Here is a 3,688-nt window from a genome sequence, read left to right as displayed (position 1 = left end):
TGCCATTTCACGATGTAGGAGTCTCCACGGTGGAACTGACCATAGCTGCGCCTCTCCACGGCTTGTCGATCAAACTCATTCACATGCCAAACATGCACATCCTGTAGATGGAACCAAGGTCAACCATTAGTAAGGTCAGTGTAACGGAAAAGCAATTGTTATTATAATATAATATAGTATATATATGTATATATATATAGTAATTATTATTATTATTATTATTATTATTATTATTATTATTATTACTATTATCTTGTTCTTTTATATGCTATACTTATGCTATTTAGTCCTGCATATTTCAATATATTTCGTGCTGATTTTTTCTTCCGATACAAGTCAATAATCTTAATAGTTTAAATTCAAAAAAAAATATTCCTCAACATTAGAAAATGAACAAAAATTTAAATAGCTTGTGTTACAGTTTCATTACATTGTTATGCAAATGTACTACAAAACTGGGAATCTACACTTGGCTTGTGCAACCGCATGAAGTTTCAATCAGGATAGTCCAATGCGACAGTGGGATTGACATTGTCAATATGGTATAACCCTTCTGGTAATTTTATACTCGCAGTTTGAGTTGGGGCCATACATTGTGAGTGTAGGCACCTACATTAGTCAAGATCTCCGAGTTTCGCATCTCAACAGAGTCCCGCCATTTGTCGCCACGCCCCAGGTGAGCGCCTCCTAGCAGCAAGTCTGGTTCAGATGTGTCAGGCACCACCATTAACGTTGCGTCGTATGGCTTCAGGTCTTCAAACTAATGACCCAAGAAAACAACATTCCAACTTTCAAAAAAACCTTGTTATGTGCACTTATACATACACACACACGCACATGCATGCACACAAATACATCCTGTTAAAGTATGTATTTAATCAAGAGCTATAATTATTATATTATTATTATAATATCTATTATATTAAATACAAAAAATAAAAATAATATATAGTTATTATAAATATTAATATTATTATTATTACTATATATTATGTGGTATATAATATTACTATATACTGATATATAGCTATAATTATTCATTCGTGATTTAATGTTAGGTCAACGACAGTCTAGTGGTTACCTCTTTGGCAGACAGGTCGGTGATTTTAGCCTTGATGAGCTTGGACTGGTCTGGCCAATCACGGAATTTTTCGCGAAATAGGACCGGTTCCATATTCTGTACGACTCTTTCGTAAAGGATCCAGTTTTTAATGTAAGAAAAATGGCAAAAAATTTACAAATATACACCATAGAAAATTCGTGACATAGTCAATTTAACACAGTGCACAGACAGCCACGGTGTCAGTCTTCTTTATACTATCGTAATCGGCTGTATTATTACTTGCAAATATAATGCGTACGTGCTGGCTGGTCGAAGTTATGCTGGTGGCAAATTTCGGCCACAGATTCACATGTAACTCACGAATTACATTAGAAACCTCGCACATGCACGTTTTTCAAATACGTCAAATTGCTTTTCATGCTCAAGCGTGTTTTGTGTCGAAAAAAAGGCCAATTCGTAAAACACAGATCGCTGGCCTTTTCGCTACCAAAGGCAGATAAAGCCGCAATGTCCCATCGGGGGCAAAAATCATTTTTTAGTCACATTTAGCTCGTGGACTAACAATTACGAACACCTAATTGCTTTAATTAACTCAAGGAGTGATTAAGAGCGACCGTGCTTACGTCGTCGTCAGTTGCTTCACTGCCACCGTCGCTGCCTTCCTTGTGTACGGCTTTGCCTTGGCACCGTGCCAGATCCACACCGCGCCACGCTGGCGATGTACGAGTATGAATGAACCGCGGCTGCGCAGGCTGGCGACCGAGGTCACGACCTCTGTCAGGTACGCCTCGCTCTCTTTCTCGCCGCGCACAATGTAGAGCAGCAGCGCCCCCTGTGTGCAGGCGAGCTCGTCCTCGCGTTTACCCGCGTGGATGATCATCGCCCCGCGGAAGAGGTTGAGGAAGCAAGCTTGCTCCTTACCCTCGTCGACGCGAACCTGAAGCATGTAACAATGTCCTCCATGTTTTTTTTTATAATGTTTTTTATTTCTAGATCTACCAAAGCAATACTATCAAACAATAGGCATACATTGGTACATATGAACAATGATTAGTATTTGACGAGAGCTATACAGAGTAAATTTTTGCCATAATTTTTTGGCAGGGGATATCTACTGCAACATGCAACAACAGAAATAAGCAACATGACCTTTTTGTATATGTTAAATACCTACAAACTGTTACAAATATAATTAAGCTATTTAAAGTTTGTGCATTACTGATGCCCATTTTCCATAAAATCTGTCGAGTTTGTTATTTGTTGCTGCTATGTATTTTTCAATTTCCATGATGTATCTTAAATAAATATCCTCGATGTTGACATCGCTACGTCTTTCCATTATATCTCGCCGCAGGGCACACATGATAATTGTTATTATTAATCTCTTTATTGAATCGCTTTTGTATTGTTCGATTTCAAAAGACCAAATAGACCGTGAAAACGAGCGTCACATAATATAAGAAATACAACTATTGGTCAATAGCGCAACACCAGCATGCGTGGGCCAATCAGAAACGTCCTAGCAACGCGGGAATCCCCGAATACCCGAAATGGCAGATCTGCGGATTGAATTTCGGTGAATCTAAAAAGCGGAACACACAGAAATCGAATGTTACAGACCCAAATTTTTCTAAAACGCGGTAACCGAGTAAAAAAAGAGTAAAAAGTGGAAATCCGCGGATCCGCGGAACTCTCACATGCCTACATGTTATATAGGGGCGCCGTGTGTCTAGACCTACATACAACAACCGGACGGCCCATTGTGGGAATAATTTGATGTCACTTGTCTGCCATATTGATTACACTGAATTATAAGCAAGGGTTTTAAGAATGAGAAGTTTGGATGTTTCTCCAGTGCACGTGGCCAAGAACAAGAGATGTGCAGAACATGTGTTAGATCAATTCTTGGTCAACCGATATCATGACTAAATGACATCAGTTGCTAGCTATCAATGAGACAACGCACTATCCAGTTGTCACACTATAGATGCTTGTTTTAATTATTTGTTGTATTACATCATTTCTATATTGTACTAGTTGTTTATACAAAGATTGGTGCCCTGCGTGTGCTACGCGTGCTTAATGCGTCGATAGATGGCAGCACCTACCTGAGCTTCCATCTCCTCGTCCAGCTCTATGGTCATGAGTGCAGACACGCCCTTCTCTGTCACCGCCGAGTTCACACCCTGCCAGAAGAAGAAGGCACAGCGCTTCCTGCCAACCGTGGAATGTTTGGATGTGCCACCGCCGCGGATGTCACGACCTGTGGGAAAGCGAGAGAGACAGATGAATAATAAATCAGACGGACAATCCATCTGAGCTTACACATCGAGGATTCCTAACAGGGAAACAAACACCCCTCAAATCCGACCAGGGATGAAGCTGACAAAGAATGCACACCTACGAACATGCTCGTATGTACCCATTTCCAATTGCATGAAAATTCCTATCTAAATCTAAGAATGTGAGTGAGAGAGAGCAAAGCGAGAGTAAGACACTACTGTACTTACTGACTTGCGCTATCTGGTACTGCCATTTCACGATGTAGGAGTCTCCACGGTGGAACTGACCATAGCTGCGCCTCTCCACGGCTTGTCGATCAAACTCATTCACATGCCAAACGTG

At 40.5% G+C, this 3,688-nt stretch overlaps 1 protein-coding gene across 1 annotated transcript in view; it reads right to left on the bottom strand.

The window, feature by feature from the left end:
• LOC106814894 (supervillin-like) overlaps window positions 1-3,682 on the bottom strand; it is a gene marked incomplete in the record, with an annotated part of 14,080 nt that extends 10,398 nt beyond the window's left edge. Inside the window, 3 exon segments of the mRNA XM_014819270.1 lie at window positions 1,687-2,000; window positions 3,172-3,326; window positions 3,574-3,682. Coding sequence (XP_014674756.1) covers window positions 1,687-2,000; window positions 3,172-3,207 — 350 coding nt within the window.
• Between the last annotated feature and the right edge of the window lie 6 nt (window positions 3,683-3,688).

This window comes from Priapulus caudatus, unplaced genomic scaffold (assembly GCF_000485595.1).
Source record: "Priapulus caudatus unplaced genomic scaffold, Priapulus_caudatus-5.0.1 Scaffold999, whole genome shotgun sequence".
NCBI classification, from domain to species: Eukaryota; Metazoa; Priapulida; class Priapulimorpha; order Priapulimorphida; family Priapulidae; genus Priapulus; species Priapulus caudatus.
The sequence above is the reverse complement of the archived record's forward strand: the minus strand, read 5'-3'. Positions and strand labels throughout refer to the sequence as shown.